This window comes from Polypterus senegalus, chromosome 2 (assembly GCF_016835505.1).
Source record: "Polypterus senegalus isolate Bchr_013 chromosome 2, ASM1683550v1, whole genome shotgun sequence".
In the NCBI taxonomy this organism is placed as follows: domain Eukaryota; kingdom Metazoa; phylum Chordata; class Cladistia; order Polypteriformes; family Polypteridae; genus Polypterus; species Polypterus senegalus.
In genome coordinates, this window is record NC_053155.1 from 264,172,781 (window position 1) to 264,191,781 (window position 19,001).

A 19,001-nucleotide genomic window follows, 5' to 3' on the forward strand; every position below is an offset into this window, starting at 1 on the left:
CACTTTGGCTCAAACAACGACGGATGGTGTGATCTGACACTGATGTTCCTTGAGCTTGAAGTTCACCTTGGATCTCTTTAGAAGTTTTTCTGGGCTCTTTTGTTACCATTCGTATTATCCGTCTCTTTGATTTGTCATCAATTTTCCTCCTGCGGCCACTTCCAGGGAGGTTGGCTACAGTCCCATGGATCTTAAATTTCTGAATAATATGTGCAACTGTAGTCACAGGAACATCAAGCTGCTTCGAGATGGTCTTATAGCCTTTACCTTTGACATGCTTGTCTATAATTTTCTTTCTAATCTCCTGAGACAACTCTTTCCTTCGCTTCCTCTGGTCCATGTTGAGTGTGGTACACACCATGTCACCAAACAACACAGTGACTACCTGGAGCCCTATATATAGGTCCATTGACTGATTACAAGATTGTAGACACCTGTGATGCTAATTAGTGGACACACCTTGGATTAACATGTCCCTTTGGTCACATTATTTTCAGTCTTTTCTAGGGGTACCATCATTTTTGTCCAGGCCTGTTTCATGAGTTTTTTTTTATTATTATTAATTCTGTTGAAGCATGGTTGAAAAGCAATGTCTGACTTTTATTAGTTAAATTTCATAGAATTTTTATTTATTATTACTTTTGTCAGATTAAAGTTATTTCTGTGACCATTTTGAGTTTTTCTTTCATTGACTGAAGGGTACCAACAATTTTGTCCACAGTCACATATTTTTTCGTCCATCTATACTAATAAAAGGCAAAGCCCTCACTGACTGACTCACTCACTGACTCATCACTAATTCTCCAACTTCCCGTATAGGTAGAAGGCTGAAATTTAGCAGGCTCATTCCTTACAGCTTCCTTACAAAAGTTGGGCAGGTTTCATTTTGAAATTCTACGCATAATGGTCATAACTAGAAGCTATTTTTCTCCATTTACTGTAATGGAGTTAAGCTCGAAAGCCGAGGGGGGCGGAGTTTCGTGTGACATCATCACGCCTCCCACATAATCACGCAGTACGTAGAAAACCAGGAAGAGCTCCAAAAAAGGCTGAAGAAAACATGCATTATATAATTAAGAAGGCAGCGAAACAATTAGAAGCGAGCGAGTGACATATAAAACCATATTCAGCGGCTCACGTGAACTGATGCAGTGCGCAGACAAAAAGCAACAGTTCCAAAGAGTGCTGAACAAAAACTGAATTACACTGCTACGCTCAAATAGACAAACCACGCGCGTGGCTAATAGTAGAGGCTTTGCCTCTAACGCCACGCCTGAGGTTCGATTCCCGAGAGTGGAAGCATTGAGTATGTACGCACGCTTCCCGATTCATTTTAGCCTCGCATCCCCTTGGTTTGAGACGTATGAAAAAATATGCGGTTAACGCAGAAAGACAGATCACCAATTGAAGCTTTATGAATAACTAGCAGAATACCAAGGCGAGAGCGGAGAAGTAGTGTGTTAAAGAAGGTACGAAAAAGAAAAGGAAAAATTTGAAAAACAACGTAACTTGATTGTTAATGTAATTGTTTTGTCATTGATATGAGTGTTGTTGTCATATCTATCTATCTATATATATATCTATATCTATATTATCTATATCTATCTATATCTATATCTATATCTATATCTATCTATATCTATCTATATCTATCTATATCTATCTATATCTATATCTATATCTATATCTATCTATATCTATATATATATATCTCTATCTATCTCTCTCTATATATCTATATATATATATATATATATATATATATATATATATATATATATATATATATATACTTCCGCTTGGCAGCGGAGAAGTAGTGTGTTAAAGAAGGAAAGAGAAAGAAAAGGAAACATTTTGAAAATAACGTAACATGATTGTCAATGTAATTGTTTTGTCACTGTTATGAGTGTCGCTGTGATAGATATATAGATATATATATATATATATATATATATATATAGCAAAATACCGTGCAGCGATGTCATGTGTTAAAGAAGTTATGAAAAAGAAAAGGAAACATTTTAAAAATAATGTAACATGATTGTCAAAGTAATTGTTTTGTGTATTTGGAGGCAGCGTCACAAAGTTTTTTCGCCTAGCTGCATCAGAAAATGTACCACAACGCCTGACATGCCTCCTTTTTAGTGTTTTCTCACAGCTTGATTGCTGCTGTCATATATATATATATATATATATATATATATATATATATATATATATATATATATATATATATATATATATATATATATATATATATATATATATATATATACACATATATATATACATACATATCTTATATCTACATATATATATACATATATATATATATATATATATATATATATATATATATATATATACATATATACATACCTATCTAGGTGTATAGCTTTGGTCACTGAGTGCAAGGGAAAAATAATAAAATATAGTCTATAAGTTATTAAACAGTAAAACATTAACGTTTTAAGAAGTACAGGTACATTGAGCACTACTGGAGTGGTTTCAGGTAAACTACATTTTAAAGACTGTGTAACACAACAGGTAAGTAACTAACAGCAGCTAAAATGTATATGGATCATCTCTCGGTAGTAGATCCCTTTTGAAAGGCGCTACACGACGGCTGTGGTATAGAAATAACATTTTCTATGTGAACGCTCAAATTTGTGCCTCTGGTAATGTGCCTTACCAGCATTTAAAGAAAATTAGTTTTGTGTCCTCTGCACTGTTAAGAGAGAAAGGCTTTGGTTTGGGATAAAAGGAAAAAAGGTGTAAAGAAAGGAAAGTTGCCTTTTTCTTTTATATAGTATAGAGAGATGTGTTCGCTGACGTTATGATCGCCTTGTGTAGACTGGTGAGACGCCCCGCCATTAATCGGCTGTGATGGCACTGTCAGTCCTCCACTCGTGCGTGTTTCATAATCCGAGGTGAGGACCTCATAATCGTATATGCAAAAGAAAGTGTGAATCGCCTTAATATTATTTTGCCGTGGTGTAGAAAAGGGGTCCCGTGTTTGCACTTGTCTGGGCTATAGCGCAGGGGAGGATGAAAAAATTAAAAGTGCTCACTTTGACTTAAGGCAGAAGCGCAGTCAGCGCCTCAAAGGCCGGCACAGCTATGCGCGCGCTGGCTGCTCGACTTTTGCTGGGCAGGAGACCACAGTTTTGCAGACACGCTCATGATATCAAAAGTCTCAGCTCTTTGGAGGTCATTCATATATTATATATATAGCAAAATCCCGCCTCGCAGCGGAGAAGTAGTGTGTTAAAGAAGTAATGAAAAGAAAAGGAAACATTTTAATAATAACGTAACATGATTGACATTGTCATGAGTGTTGCTGTCATATATATGCCTGCCTAAATAAGTCACCCTCGCTTTGCTCTTACTTTATTTACCGCTCATTTAATCATGGCTATTGGCGGAAAAATTATAAAATGGAAGGAGGATGGCTTTACCAAAACAATTATTGATGGCGAATCGATTATTCATAAAGCTTGAATTGGTGATGTTTTTCTGTGTTAACCTCATATTTTTCAGACTTCTTCTCAAACTAAGGTGGTGCGAGGGTAAAATGAATCGGGATGCTGATCAATGTAATCGTGTGTACCAGGAAATCATGCATTGACAAAAGCTCCCTTTGCTTGTAATGCAAAGTGAGAGTAAATGCATTATTTTTTTAACGCTATATGGAGCACATGCATCGAAGCTTCTCAGCTGTGCTTGTGCTAAGAAAAGGAAAGATTTTAAAAATAACGTAACACGATTGTCAATGTGACCTTTTGTAAGTAGTGCCTGGAGGATTCAGTGTGGAGAAACTATAGAGACAGCGTGTGTATTAACTTGTGGATTTTTCTGTGAGTATTTGGTGGCAGTCTGACGAAGTTGCTTCGAAGACGGCATTAGCCATGAGCTCAGCTCAGACCGAAATTAGATGAATGGGAGGGGAGATGATGACGTGACTCCCCCACCCGCCTTAACTGTCAATCCCCACAAACACAGTCTCGGAATTTGCATAAGCACACCCCTTCACCTACAATTTTAACTTAGTTATAAAGTGATCAAAACTCTCGCTTATATCCGCGCCCTCTCATTAAACTTGTATCCCGCATTACCTGTGGGCATGTGAAACGCCAGCGGTAGCCTGTCTATGAACTTAATTTAAAGTTTAGGTTTACACCTTGCTTTCTTTCCGAGGCAGCAACACTCATGAATATGGTAGTATATGTCACTCGCCGCTTCTTATTGTTTTTCGCTGCTTCTCAATTATATAATGCATGTTTTCTTAAGCGCTTTTGGAGGTCTTCCTGGTTTTCTACGCACTGCGCTGACAATCAGTTCACGGATTACGTGGGAGGCGTGATGATGTCACACGAAACTCCGCCCTTCCAGCTCAACTCCATTACAGTTAATGGAGAAAAATACCTTCCAGTTATGACCATTAGGCGTAGAATTTCGAAATGAAACCTGCCCAACTTTTGTAAGTAAGCTGTAAGGAATGAGCCTGCCAAATTTCAGCCTTCTACCTACACGGGAAGTTGGAGAATTAGTGATGAGTGAGTGAGAGGGAGGGAGGGAGGGAGGGCTTTGCCTTTTATTAGTATAGATGGATACTTTATTCGCAATCAATGATTGTTTTGGTACAGCCATACTCGGTGTATTCATTAGATGAATGGTAAAAAAGTAAGAGCGAGGGGAGGGTAACTTATTGAGGCACGCAGGCAAAACCACAATAGCACGCGGGCTCGATGTACTGTAGTGCGCGTCAACTCGATCTGAATTGCGCAATCACATTCGAAAAAATATATCTTTTCAAGTTCTATTTAGTCCATATGTGTCAAACTCAAGGCTCACGGGCCACATCCGGCCAGGCGTGTAATTATATCCGGCCCGCGATATCATTTTATATACTGTATTATTGTTATTAATGGCCCGGGGATGTGAAGCGCTGGTAACACAATAAACTACAGATCCCATAATGCAGCGCTTCAGCTGCCTTGCCGAACACTTACCGTGTTAATCAAGTCTAGCTTATGATGCTGCAAGTTATTGCGAAGCTAGCCCACACGATGCTGAAGAGAAAAGGTGATTCTGAACATAGAACCTTTAAAAACCGATGGGAGGCTGAGTATATGTTTACTGACATTGCCGGTAAACCTGTGTGTCTCATTTGTGGAGCTAATGTGGCTGTAATTACAGAATTTAATCTAAGACGGCACTATGAGACAAAACATCAAGATAACATGAAAGACCTGAATGCAATGCAGAAGATACAGAAAGCAGAAGAGTTAAAGAAGAATCTGACACTTCAGCAGAAGTTTTTACCCGTGCAAAATCACAAAGTGATTTCAAGTGAAGCTGCTTTTATGGGAGACACAAATGCACCAGTGCAACTTGCCCCACTTTCCCTGTTGCCAAGTAATGTTGAACCAAGTCGGCACAACGGTGTTCCCAAATACGCACTTTGCTGATAAACTGAGCGCACTGAGTTCGCACGGCGCTTTGGTGACTTTGAAGAACAAAAAAAGAATTTTGAGTTGTTTCGCAACCCATTTGCCGTCGATGTGGAAACTGCACCTGTGCAGATGGAGGTGATTGAGCTGCAGTGAAATGGCACACTGAAGGCAAAGTACGATACTGCACGGCCCGCACAGTTTATTCACTCCATTCCCGCACAAATGCCCCAGCTCCGTCTACATGCGGCTCGAACCTTGTGCATGTTTGGTAGCAGATATCTGTGTGAGAAGCTCTTCTCAGTGATGAAGACTAACAAAACAGCACACAGGAGTCGCCTCACTGATGAGCACGTGCAGTCCATCCTGAGAATCTCCACAACACAGAACCTCACACCAAACATAAACAAACTTGTTGCCAAAAAAAGATGCCAGGCGTCCAGCACTGATAAAATGACATATGAGCAAAGACAACTGAATGATTTGATTTGGCAGGCTCATTCCGTACAGCTTACTTGCAAAAGTTAAGCAGGTTTCATTTCGAAATTCTACACGTAACGGTCATAGTGGTCGACAACGTCCGCCAAGTTGAACTTTCTTATTAATAGCTCCATCTTCACGAAATTTGGTAGGCAGCTTCCTTGCGCGAACCGAAACCAATGTACGTACTTATTTCGGTGGTATGACGCCACTGTCGGCTGCCATATTGAACTTTCTAGCGGTCTTTGTTACATATGGGCCCATCTTCAAGTAATTTGGTACGCAGGTTCCCAACGCTAACTGAACCCTACTTGCGTACATATATACGTCCATATCCTGCAGCTCGGTCACCATGTGAGGCGGCGTTGGGTCCCCCATCCCCACGCCTCCCACGTTGTTGGCTGCCTGCCTTTATAAGGCCGTCCGTCGCTCTGGTCTCTACATTGCCTTCCTTGCTTCGCCACGGGATTCACGTCTCCCTGCTATTAACTACAACCTTTTTATTTAATCCACAGCTTCTCTGCTGTTTTATTGTATTTTTATTACGATTATAGTTATTGTGTAGGTATTTTAGACTTACTTTACATTGTTCAGGTACCCATTTCCTTTATCGTTCCAACCGCATTCCCCATTAACATGTCTATCGAGGTGATCACCATCGATCAAAGAACTGTCACTTACCGAGTGGTTTCCATGCCCGGAGATGGCACCTGCCTTTTCCATTCTCTTTGTTACATATTGCACAGTCATATCAGGCTCACTCTTGATATCCGGAGGAACATTGTGTCTTATGTATTGAATGACTGGGACAGGTTCAAGGTGTGGACTGATGATGGTACAGGAGATAATTATACTACACAGTAGCACTATAAGAGTGAAATGCTTAAGCCCTTCACCTATGGTTCTGCATGTGAGTTGATGGCGGCTGCTGCTGAATTGTTCGGTTGTCGCTTTCAAGTGTACCGAAATGGCCAAATATTTTACACCTTTCGACAACCGCCAATGCCTCTTAAACATCTTAGATTCACAGGTGACGATTTCAGTACTGGACACTTTGATGTTTATGAATGTTTACACTCTCAAAAGCTGGATGTGAAGTTCTCGATGAAATTGGTTGTATACTTACAACGCTTGACAGATGCCGAATGTCACTTCAACACAAGTCCTGCAGATACTGTTATAATTGAAACAAACCATGAAACTCAAACCGATTATGAAAGCAGCAATCCAAGCTGTGAGATTTGAGACAAGATTCCTTTTCACATGGCCAACTGTACGTTGCATGCTCAAGAGTAAGTTCGGCGCACAGCTTGGTCATATTACAACCGGAGGGCCGAACTGACAATGTGGTATACAAAGAGATCCTTAACAAATAATTATTGGTATATTTTGCCTCCGTTTAAAAAGGTTTAATTTTCTTCTTAATAAAATTTTTAAGGCAGTACTTCGCCGCTGTGAAGCATGTTGAAAGAAATGCCATCTGCGTGTTTAGCAGTTGTAAACATGTTGCCTTTTAAGTTGCTTCAAAGCAGTTAATGATTTGAAGGCCATCTATACATATTAACCTGTATTGTATGTTTCTTGCTGCTTTTTTTTTTTTAAGCAACTTCAACTATCCTTAAGTCATATTCTCTGTATTCTTGTCATGTATTGCAAGTATTATGCATATATGGAAAATTTACAGGTAACATTTAAATGAGTGGAGCAATTAGAAGGCCAACCAAAAATAAATACTTTGATTTAAACATCCTTAAAAGAAACATCTTAATGACAGTTTCTTACTACTCCCTTCCAAGATTTTTTTTTTTTTTTAAATAATAATAATAATAACAGAGAGAATTGTATTTGTGCCTGACGCATATGAAACCGTGACATGCCGATGGCTTGCCTTTTCCAAGAAATTGAGGCTTTCATTAAAAATTCAATGCAGTGTAATCCGTTCAGGTCAGATATGTGAGCAAAATACAATGGAACTCGTATGTGCTTTTTTTCACCATGCAACCACTTTACATGCATATTGTATCATAGGCTTTGCAAAATAACACAATAGTGAAAAGTGAAATAGGTGAAAAGTAGGATCCGTTGAGCATGCATCTGTCTAAGCCATGGCAAAATTTAACTACTGGTGAAACAATTGCAAAGCATAACTAGAATAATAAGCAGAATATGCCTTGGAAGGGGGATTTTTTCCCTTACTGCAATAAATTAGTACCAAGGTTCTGTGAAACTTACTTTCAGTTGCTGTTGTCCGAAGCGTGCCTCAGAATCATGAAAGGCATGCTTTCTTAAATCAAATTCTTTGCTTCTTCAAAGAGGATGTATTCAGTTAAGTTTTAAGGTTTGTACCCATTATCTCCATTATAAAATGCAGGAGTGGGACAGTTTTTTATCTTGATATAATATGCTTCCCTATAGAACACAATTTAATGTGGCAAACTAATATATTTCATGAATGGGTAGGAATAACTTTGATTTGAAAAATACTGAACTTATCCTGTTTATTTATTTATTTATTTAATTTTGTTGTCATGTTTGACTTGAACTGCATCTGCTGGTATTAAATGGATATGTTGAAAACCCAACTCTAGTTAAACAAAAATTCACTTGCATAACCAGCTCTGATACATGTTAATTTTTTTTTTTTTTCTGTCCAATAATTAATGCTACTATGTTTTGTTTTATAGGAACTGCTTCAACCAGTACTACAAGTACTGGCTTAAGTTTAGGATTTAACAAACCAGCTGCATCAGCAACCCCATTTAGTTTGCCAGTTTCTTCATCTTCTGGTGGAGGTCTTTCTCTTGTTTCAACGCTGACATCTTCTGCACCTTCAGCAGGTAACTGTTGAAGTAATAATATAAATGTAAACCAGGCAATTGACCATTTATGCTTCAGTGAAATGTTTATGCATTTTTCACTTTAAAAATTCTTTTTAAATCTCCAAAGTCAGAAGTTCTTATTAGACATTTAAAGGAAAGGCTGAATTTGTATCTTTGTTTCATATCAATTGTAATCGTTCTACTGTATATTGTAATTACCATAGTTTACCAATGGAATCTACTTACATAGCAAGCAATCTGACCTTTTTTTTTTTTTGTCTTATCAAAGAATTTAGTAGATTAGATAAACTGTTATCCCAGGGGGAAATTTGCTGGCAGCATTTTCAAAACATGTATATTTAACGACTGCTTTAATTGTAAGAGTTTTGTGAAATATAGTAACAGTGTGTATGATATTGTGTAAGAGAATATTTATATTTTCAGATAAGATGCCATTAAAATCATATTAAAAAGTTCTTTCTTTGAAAGTACTGTCACCCCTTCACATTTCCAAACGTTAGGGATGGATGACCACATTTAATTGTTCATGTCCATCTTGTGAAACCATGAATGTCAAATTCACATATCTGGATGTGCAGCTGTATTTTTCCAGTGTTCCATAAGAAAGTACATTTCTCTATTAACTTGTCTGTATACTTGTACATTATGTGATGCTTTAATGATGACATTTCCTATTTTGAGCCTCTTGTTGATAAATGTGCATTTTTATGAATTTAATTAGCACAATGCCTCTTAATTTTGATTGCAGCTACATCAGGGTTTTCATTTAACCTAGGGGGCACACCTACCACATCTTCAGCACCATCTGCTGTACTGTCTTTGGGATCTACAGGTTTAGGCAGTAGTCTTTTTGCAGCCCCTTTTGCTTCAGGTAGAGTACACATTCCTACTTTTGTGACCCTGTATATGTTACTTATTTTTATATATCTTTTACACTGACCAGCTCAATTAGACCATTTATAAAGCATTGCAAATGCCATATTGATGGTTTTACAGTTTTCTAATAATTTTGAAAGCCGTACTACTAAATCCAAACAATTCTGGTTTTCAGAACCCTACAATGATTTGCATTGCTTTTTTAACCACTATTAACTTTTGTGACACCTGAGATCCTATTACCACAATGCATCTTTATACAAATCTTTGGTAGACATGCACTGAATTTGCTAATTCTGTTGTACTTTTGTGGTATTATCTTTTTCTCATTGCAGGAAATATGTACAGCATTCAAAGAAAAGAAAACCTTGCCAACTATTATTATCCATAGAGATTGATTTATTATGCCTAAAGGTTGTTTTCAGCCAGTGGCTTTCTAATTAAAGGGGAAAACTGGTTTATTTAACTATCAGCAGGCCACTCTGGTTCCTCACATTACGTTAAGAACACGGTTATATATTTTGTTTGAATACTTTGGATTTTTGGTAGACATGGTAGGTTATATGAGAGGAGAGGTTGGTTAAAATATTAAAACAGTTTAACAAATTGTGAAGATTAAATGTTATTTCTACTTTTTTTGAAAAAGTGAAATGTGAAAAGAAATGCAATTCATTATGCAGAGTCTATTCAAGATGGAGCAGAGCATACTCAAATGAAATGGAAAAATTGTGTAAATTTTCTGTAATATCTGGTAAAGTACATTACTTACATTTTGATACTCGTGACAGCTGCTTTTGTATTTTATTGCTTTTTATTTCTTTTTACGTTTAGGACAGGGACAAAATACTCTTGGATTAGGCCTATCTTCTATAGGTACTACAACTGCCTCTTCAGTCAGTGAAGGACTTGGTGGAGTTGATTTTAGCAGTTCATCAGATAAAAAAAGTAAGATCCTCCACATTTTATTTAATTCACTACTTTAAAGAAAGGACACAGTGCTAACAATTATCTGTTGAAGATCACATTTTCCCAATTGCTTGTTTGCTTAACAAATGGAAAGGATCCCATGTTTTCCTTACCTTCCTTTGCAGATTATGATAGGCAAACATTACAATTATGTCAAGTCTAATGAAGCACACACTTTAAGAATCAGTAATTTATTGACGTGTGCAAGGATTATAGAAATATAACTATATATGTTGATAAAAATAGCCAAAGCAAATACAATATGCTTATCTGTAGCAGATTATTGATGCATATTTGATTAAGTGTTGTGTGATATCTCTAGTCCAGGTGTTCTAAATCTCTTGGCATGCAACCTCAAGGAATTGAAATCTTCTGAAGTACCACAATTATTACGTACTGAACTCTTGGTAGATGATATTTCTTTAACCTCACACCCACATTCCATTAACAAGGAATGTAACAAATCATTACAGATATTTTGGTTTTGTTTAATTTTTTGCTGTTTTGGTTTTCAGTTTAAGAACAATGGTGTGGGTTGGTATGTAATAAGTTCAAATTGTCCATGCTTTTAATGTATTAAAAGACTATCTAGTTGCATATCATTTCAGGCCAAAACAAATAATAAAAAAAAAGGTTTGGGTTAAAAAAAAAAAAGTGTAACAGAACTCAGTTGCTTCAGTTGTGAAGGCTGAGCTTGCTTTCGTGATAGTGTAGTTCTGCTTCTAATTTTGCCCTATTACTCTTTGTTTTAAAGAAATTAGGAAGGTTACTGAACATTGGTAATACTAGCTGAAATAGTAGCTTTCTGATGTTAATATGAATAAACCCTACAATTAAATGTTTGTTCCTATTAATACTTAACATTTTATATATAACATATATTCTTCTGCATTAGCCAAACCATTTTTAAAACTTTTTTTAAAAATGAAAGTAAACGAGTTTGGCAAAATTATGAACATTGTAACGTTAACGAATCAGGTCATAGAGCGAGAGAGTGAGAGATACGGAATAGACTGCTTGAAGGAGAGGGATATTGATCCCAGTATATACCATCTTTATAAGGAGGAGCGAGAGAGAAGCTGTTGCTTTAGACACTGAACTGTCACAGTTGAGGAATGCACAAGAGAACTGGGTTGGGTGGGTTAGACATGAGATGGAGTAAGATGGAGCAGAGGAAGTGAAATGTAACTAAACATGTAGACACGCGATGGCCACAAGTACCCAGTGCTCCTTTTTAAGGCCCACTTTTCCCCACAATTTTTCAACATTTAGGGGAAAAAAATTAAGACACTTTAAGGTGGGTTTATTTAGATGTTTGTTTAAATTGATCTATCTAGCTTTTAAAGACTATCATTAATACTTGAATTGATTTTTTACTTTGTACTAGGACTATTAGTTTAAAAACCATTGATCTATTTTTCTTGCACAGTAACAAAAATAAGAAAGCCAGGTCTGTAGTTGGTAGATTACTAGCTTCTTAGAACTCTTGTTTAACAAAACACAGATAAAATGCCTTATGATAACAAGTCTTTAATTATGATGTCCAACACTGATTCCAGGGGTAGGCATTGTTGGTCCTGGAGGGCCGCAGTGGCTGCAGGCTTTTATTTTCAACCTAGTTTAATTGCTAATGAAGCACTTATTGCACAATTGACATTTTTTTGCTAAATTTTAGTGGTCTCGCTTGTTCAGGTTCTCCATCTTTAATTACTTATTTCTGACTTTAACAGCCTTATTCAGTATTTTTAATGATTCCTTACTAGCAATAAGATGTAAGTAACAAAGAAGCCAGCAGTTCTCCGTCTAACTTGTTTCCATTTACACCTGTGTGGATTTAACATGCACTATTTGGTTTAAAAAAAAAACAAAAAAACTTTGGCACATTTTTCTGTTTTAGAATTCAAATCATTTGGTTTATATCATTGGAAAGGCAAAAATCTACTATATAAGAACATTACATTGCAGACTAACAAGCCATTAAATTAAATATTGTCTGAGATTGGCAAAGATTCATTTCTAATTAAGCACTTAGGGTGGAACAAAAACTTGCTGCCACTGTGGCCCTCCAAGACAACGTTGCCTACCCTAGATTAGATTATTAGCACACTGACTTCAATTGAAGAACTTTGCTTGCATTTGAGTGCATTCTTTATCTTTTCGGTGTGGTCCTTTGATCATGCCTGCAGTATGCTGAGATCTTTCTCAGTTTAATCTCTTCTCCAGCCAAATTTAATTTCTGAAACCTATATTGTTGAAGAATTGATCTCAAAGATAGTGAATCCCAAACTCCCTTTGTATTATTGTCTCTAATTCCAGAAGTTTAACTGAGAATAGTTTTCAGGTACAAGTAGAGTACTCTTACAAGAGATTGGATAGATTTACTTGCTTCAAAGTAAATGGATTAACTCCATCCCCCCCAAAGAGTATGGAGTGATACATGCATCTGATCTTAAGGCATTTGTATGTTCTGGTAATTGGGTTAAGGTCCATTCTAGTTACAGGTCCATCTCATGATTATACGTACGAGTCTGTCAATCAGAGTTAGAGTTCAACTTGTGGTTACAAACTGAGGATGAATGTCCTTGTAGGCTCCTTTTTTGGCTATAGGAGTCTCTACAGATGTGTATACAGTACTTTAACACATCTTTTTGTATGAAACAAATAAAGCAAGCTGGATAGATGTTGGTGCATATGCAAAGCCAGTTCTGTCTGGAATGCAATTGGGGGGAGTTGCAGAATACTTTCTGCATTTCTGTGAAATCTGTTCTTTTCACTAAAGAGGCCTGTTTTGGCCATTAAAGGCCTAACAAAAAGGTATAATACCTACTTTGCCCATTATCATATCATTTTAACAGCATGATTAGACAGTAGTATTTTGTTTAAACAAGGTGTCTCAAAAATTCCCATAATTTGCAAATATTTCAATTACATTTCTTTTTTAACTTGTCAAAAGTCAGATTGATATTAGAAGTTGTCAGTAAGAGGTAAAGAAAAAAATGATTAAAGCAATTTTTTTTTGTTCCATAATGTAAACCTGTCATTTACTTGTAATACACCGGTACATCATAAATATGCTGCATTATATTTATGCCAGAAGTATGCATCATGTTTCTTTTTTGTATCTATTTTGTTTGTAGCTGACAAATCCTCTGGAACACGTCCCGAGTAAGTATTATGTTTTTGTTTGTCTGAATTAATAGAATTGGGTTACTTGTACACCTATGGACTAAAAATACTTAAAATGCTTTATATAGGTTTTTTTTTATTTTTCTGATATGTATGCAAGACTCTTGTCTAATAATTTGTGTTTCTGAGAGGCAAATGAAAGAGAGGTTGACTTTTTTTTTTTCCCTCCCCAGGGATAGTAAAGCACTAAAGGATGAAAACCTACCAACTCTAATCTGTCAAGATGTGGATAATTTTCAGTAAGCTTTTTAAATACTGACTAGATGCCACAAAGGTTGTAAGAATATTTATAATTACATGCAGGTGGTGATTTCCTGATAATTACTGAAACCTTTGTCACTTTTGAGAGTCTGTTGCAAAATGCATATGGGGAAATGTTTTGGTGTATCCATAAAGAATAATTTTTTTTGTGATCATATACTTGACTTTTCTTTATTCCTTCAGGAAATTTGTTAAAGAACAGAAGCAGGTTCAAGAAGAAATAAGCCGTATGTCTTCTAAAGCGATGCAGAAAGTTCAGGAAGATATCAAAAGTCTAAAACAGATCTTGTCTGTAGCAGCTAGTGGCATTCAGAGAAACAGCTTGTCCATCGATAAGTTAAAAATTGAAACTGCACAGGTAATTCTGTTTAACATGCGTAATGTGGTCGGGTTGAATTGGGTTATACCCATGGCTGCAGGATTTTTACACCAGCCTGTTTCACAGTCAGCGTGCTGCTGTTGCTTTTAAATAATCTCATTGTTTTCTGGCCTCGAAATGTTTATGTTTCTGTCACTATTTGATTTTTAATTTACACTTTATAGTGGAGTTTTTTCCTTTAATTGTATTTAAAGGTTGCAAATAATCCTTAATGCTAAAAGGGATGAATTACTTAACTACCACTTTCATTTGCCTGCTAATTTAAAAAAAAAAAAAAACTTAATGAGCAAAGTGAATATGTCACTGAACTAATTGCTGCTTTTTAGCATGTGATGTCCTCAACATTTGAATACAATTAATAAATTAACCATATAGAAAAGGGTGAACTAAAGACAAAATATCAAAAGAGATTTAAAAAATTTTAAGTTTTGACAAAATACTGATCAGATTTTTTTTTGCAGAAGTGCATAGTTTACTAAGCAGTGAGATCAATCAGAAGAAACAAAGATGCACTGATTGTGAAATCAGTTTGGAATAAACAGCCATGTTATATATCTTGGTCAACCTTCGCTCCATCATGCCCGGTGTACATATGGTTCTCACCACATGTACCCTTGGTAAAGATAAGGAAAAAAGTGTTATAACAATCACTTTTTGGTGAATTACATTAGTCTCACACTGAAAAAATGAAATACAACCTTTAACTAAACTAATTTTATTCTAAGAAAAAATACTTCCTCATCAAGAAATATTTTTAACATAACCACACATGCTACGATTTTTGCCATTTTTGAACCGACCACTGAACTTCAGGAATACCAGCATCTTGCAACACAAGAGAACAGGATGACAGGTTTCAGTTTTGCTAATGTAGTTAGAAAGGTTTTTATAATAACCAGTTAATATTAACACATGATTAAGGATAAGCAAAGTGAGTTTACCATTGGGGTACTGAAGGACTTAACTGCTAAAAATGGTACATTGTAGCCATATGTGAATAATATGTTAAAATAAGCCATTTCAAGTAGTAATATCCATTATACATACTAGTAATGCCTTGGGTATGTTTTTAAATCAATTTAATGGTATATTGATAAAAATAACAGACTGGCACTACTGTATATTGGCTTAAATTACAAATGAAGGGAGTCAAGAGTTGTGATACCATAAATTGAGGAGTCAAAAGGTTTTGTGCACTGACTCCACAACTATACTTCACTGTGGCCCCCAACCCTGGTCATTGATCAGAATGATTTAATCTGTTTGGAATCAATACATATGATGATCACTTTCTCTAAGCAGTAAAACAAAAACACAATTGGAGGTAACATAGATGGTGTCACCGGCACATTACATTTCAGATTTTGGAATTTCATATTAGGTATGCTTACCCTGTGTGATACAGCAAATAATGGAAAACGTGCAGCACAACTATTTTAAGACATCCTACATGTTAAAAGATTTGCATAAAACATACAATTCTGCTATGCTTATGTTTCAAGACTACATAGTTAATTTACCAAGTAAGAAAGATTTAAGTGAGTATGATACAATTATGTACGATATGTATGATTTTATGTATCATACTATGTGTGTGTGTATGTATATACAGTGGGTACGGAAAGTATTCAGACTCCTTTCAATTTTTCACTCTGTTATATTGCAGCCATTTGCTAAAATCATTTAAATTTTTTTCCTCATTAATGTACACACAGCACCCCATATTGACAGACAAAAAAAATAATTTTTGAAATTGTTGCAGATTTATTAAAAAAAGGACCATGTGATATTTCAGTTTTTTTAAGTATTCAGACCCTTTGCTCAATATTTATATTATCACTTGTCCAATACAGTCCCCACAGTGAAGCATGGCGGTGGCAGCATCATGCTGTTGGGGTGTTTTTCAGCTGCAGGGACAGGACGACTGGTTGCAATCGAGGGAAAGATGAATGCGGCCAAGTACAGGGATATCCTGGACATAAACCTTCTCCAGAGTGCTAAGGAACTCGGACTGGGCCGAAGGTTTATCTTCCAACAAGACAATGACCCTAAGCACACAGCTAAAATAACGAAGGAGTGGCTTCACAACAACTCTGTGACTGTTCTTGAATGGCCCAGCCAGAGCCCTGACTTAAACCCAATTGAGCATCTCTGGAGAGACCTAAAAACGGCTGTCCACCAACGTTTACCATCCAACCTGACAGAACTGGAGAGGATCTGCAAGGAGGAATGGCAGAGGATCCCCAAATCCAGGTGTGAAAAACGTGTTGCATCTTTCTCAAGAAGACTCATGGCTATATTAGCTCAAAAGGGTGCTTCTACTAAATACTGAGCAAAGGGTCTGAATACTTAGGACCATGTGATATTTCAGTTTTTCTTTTTTAATAAATCTGCAACAATTTCAAAAATTCTTTTTTTTGTCTGTCAATATGGGGTGCTGTATGTACATTAATGAGGAAAAAAGTTAATTTAAATGATTTTAGCAAATGGCTGCAATATAACAGAGTGAAAAATTGAAGGGGGTCTGAATACTTTCCGTACCCACTGTATGTATATATGTATCTGTATGTGTGTGTATGTATATATGTTTGTGTATGTATATATGTGTGTGTGTGTACAGTGGTGTGAAAAACTATTTGCCCCCTTCCTGATTTCTTATTCTTTTGCATGTTTGTCATACACAATGTTTCTGATTATCAAACACATTTAACCATAACACAAGTAAACACAAATGCAGTTTTTAAATTATGGTTTTTATTATTTAGGGAGAAAAAAAAATCCAAACCTACATGGCCCTGTGTGAAAAAGTAATTGCCCCCTGAACCTAATAACTGGTTGGGCCACCCTTAGCAGCAATAACTGCAATCAAGCGTTTGCGATAACTTGCAATGAGTCTTTTACAGCCCTCTGGAGGAATTTTGGCCCACTTATCTTTGCAGAATTTTTGTAATTCAGCTTTATTTGAGGGTTTTCTAGCATGAACCACCTTTTTAAGGTCATGCCATAGCATCTCAATTGGATTCAGGTCAGGACTTTGACTATGCCACTCCAAAGTCTTCATTTTGTTTTTCTTCAGCCATTCAGAGGTGGATTTGCTGGTGTGTTTTGGGTCATTGTCCTGTTGCAGCACCCAAGATCGCTTCAGCTTGAGTTGATGAACAGATGGCCAGACATTCTCCTTCAGGATTTTTTGGTAGACAGTAGAATTCATGGTTCCATCTATCACAGCAGGCCTTCCAGGTCCTAAAGCAGCAAAACAACCCCAGACCATCACACTACCACCACCATATTTTACTGTTGGTATGATGTTCTTTTTCTGAAATGCTGTGTTCCTTTTACGCCAGATGTAACGGGACATTTGCCTTCCAAAAAGTTCAACTTTTGTCTCATCAGTCCACAAGGTATTTTCCCAAAAGTCTTGGCAATCATTGAGATGTTTCTTAGCAAAATTGAGACGAGCCCTAATGTTCTTTTGCTTAACAGTGGTTTGCGTCTGGAAATCTGCCATGCAGGCCGTTTTTGCCCAGTCTCTTTCTTATGGTGGAGTCGTGAACACTGACCTTAATTGAGGCAAGTGAGGCCTGCAGTTCTTTAGACGTTGTCCTGGGGTCTTTGTGACCTCTCGGATGAGTCGTCTCTGCGCTCTTGGGGTAATTTTGGTGGCCGGCCACTCCTGGGAAGGTTCACCACTGTTCCATGTTTTTGCCATTTGTGGATAATGGCTCTCACTGTGGTTCGCTGGAGTCCCAAAGCTTTAGAAATGGCTTTATAACCTTTACCAGACTGATAGATCTTAATTACTTCTGTTCTCATTTGTTCCTGAATTTCTTTGGATCTTGGCATGATGTCTAGCTTTTGAGGTGTTTTTGGTCTACTTCTCTGTGTCAGGCAGCTCCTATTTAAGTGATTTCTTGATTGAAACAGGTGTGGCAGTAATCAGGCCTGGGGGTGGCTACGGAATTTGAACTCAGGTGTGATACACCACAGTTAGGTGATTTTTAACAAGGGGGCAATTACTTTTTCTCATAGGGCCATGTAGGTTTGGATTTTTTTTCTCCCTAAATAATAAAACCATCATTTAAAAACTGCATTTTGTGTTTACTTGTGTTATATTTGACTAATGGTTAAATGTGTTTGATGATCAGAAACATTTTGTGTGACAAACATGCAAAAGAATAAGAAATCAGGAAGCGGGCAAATAGTTTTTCACACCACTTTATATATATATATATATATATATATATATATGTGTGTGTGTGTGTGTGTGTGTGTGTGTGTGTGTATATGTGTATTTATGTGTGTGTGTGTGTGTGTGTATATATACATATGTATATGTGTATATATAATGAGTAGATTATCATATGTCTTGTTGCAAGGCTGACAATAAATATTACAAATGAGAATTTTGTTCTGTAAGTGTATTCCCCTTCTATGACCTGTTTTTTAAGTCTTGTTACATTAATTCACTTAATACGGTATCTTAGCGTTTTGACATTTTATTAGTTCTTGTGAGCTAAGCAAGGTGATTATTTTGTAGATTTTCTTTAGTAATTGGGTATG

At 36.5% G+C, this 19,001-nt stretch overlaps 1 protein-coding gene across 2 annotated transcripts in view; it reads left to right on the forward strand.

Moving 5' to 3' along the window:
- Positions 1-19,001, forward strand: part of nup58 (nucleoporin 58) — a 98,967-nt gene that overhangs the window by 34,443 nt on the left and 45,523 nt on the right. For both annotated transcript variants that reach the window (XM_039745473.1, XM_039745474.1), the window contains exons 3-8: positions 8,618-8,770; positions 9,522-9,644; positions 10,481-10,594; positions 13,753-13,780; positions 13,975-14,040; positions 14,246-14,420. In XM_039745473.1, the coding sequence (XP_039601407.1) occupies positions 8,618-8,770; positions 9,522-9,644; positions 10,481-10,594; positions 13,753-13,780; positions 13,975-14,040; positions 14,246-14,420 (659 nt within the window). The remainder of the gene's footprint in view (positions 1-8,617; positions 8,771-9,521; positions 9,645-10,480; positions 10,595-13,752; positions 13,781-13,974; positions 14,041-14,245; positions 14,421-19,001) is intronic.